Below are 977 nucleotides of genomic sequence, written 5' to 3' on the forward strand. Positions count from 1 at the left end.
CAGTTATTAAATTGTAATATTATTTCACAATATTACAGTTTTTTTGTATTTTTGATCACATAAATGAACATAAGAGACTTCTTAAAAAAAACAAACATTTTACTGATCCCAAAATTTTGAACAGCAGTGTGTAGACCCTATATATATATATATATATATCGCAAATATATGCGTGCAAAAACTCCTCCCTCTTCTCAGGAAACAAAAGTGAAACTGATCTCCCTCTGCATTACAACTGCGTGCAAGAGATGGTGAGTGTGTCCAGCAATTGGTAAGCAATATGGCTCATTTAACGCTAAATCATATTAGCTAACCTATGCATTTTCCAAACCTCATGGATTTTTATTTAGTGTCTTATGCATGGCGTATTTGGTTCAAAATTTCAGATAGATAATGCTTTTGGCGCTTTTTATCTCCCGGTGTGTAGGCTATATAACGTTGCCTCACCTCTCTTTCCAAATCAGTGTTGTGAGTAGCCTACAGGTTTCTGTGTAGAGAGACACTTTTAATGAGCAGAACGTATAGGCTGTAAAAAACAGTGAAACCGGAGTTTGACCGGAAGTTCAAATGATTAGGTAAACAGCAAACAAGGCCTTGATAGGGCGTGTAAAAATGAGATGTCATGTAATTTTGTTAGAGAAACAAGATAACAATTAAACTCCGCACACCTGACGACAATAGATAGGTGCGTTGGAGGCAAAGACCAACCAGGTCAAAAAACTAAAAAGCAAAAAACAAATCCTGCACACTATCTATGCAAAAAATATCAAAATATTTATTGACTACGTTTCGGTCGCATGACCTTCATCAGGAATTTTTTTAACATGACATCACAAAGTTACGGAGCCCCTAAAGGGACATGGTTCCCTCATAGAAAGAAAATGCTTAATTAATAGACTAAAATAGTGGTATAAAAAGGCCAAATTCGGTATACAGTTTATTAATAAATTATACATGAAAGCAGGTAAGAACAGAAG

At 35.1% G+C, this 977-nt stretch overlaps 1 protein-coding gene across 2 annotated transcripts in view; it reads left to right on the forward strand.

Annotated features, from left to right (window-relative positions):
- The first annotated feature begins 242 nt into the window (after positions 1-242).
- LOC107724592 (E3 ubiquitin/ISG15 ligase TRIM25-like) overlaps positions 243-977 on the forward strand; it is a 10279-nt gene continuing 9544 nt past the window's right edge. For both annotated transcript variants that reach the window (XM_016533577.1, XM_016533586.1), the window contains exon 1: positions 243-271. In XM_016533577.1, coding sequence (XP_016389063.1) covers positions 249-271 — 23 coding nt within the window. In that variant the 5' untranslated portion in view covers positions 243-248. The remainder of the gene's footprint in view (positions 272-977) is intronic.

Source organism: Sinocyclocheilus rhinocerous, unplaced genomic scaffold (assembly GCF_001515625.1).
Source record: "Sinocyclocheilus rhinocerous isolate Xijiao unplaced genomic scaffold, SAMN03320098_v1.1 scaffold1515, whole genome shotgun sequence".
NCBI lineage: Eukaryota > Metazoa > Chordata > Actinopteri > Cypriniformes > Cyprinidae > Sinocyclocheilus > Sinocyclocheilus rhinocerous.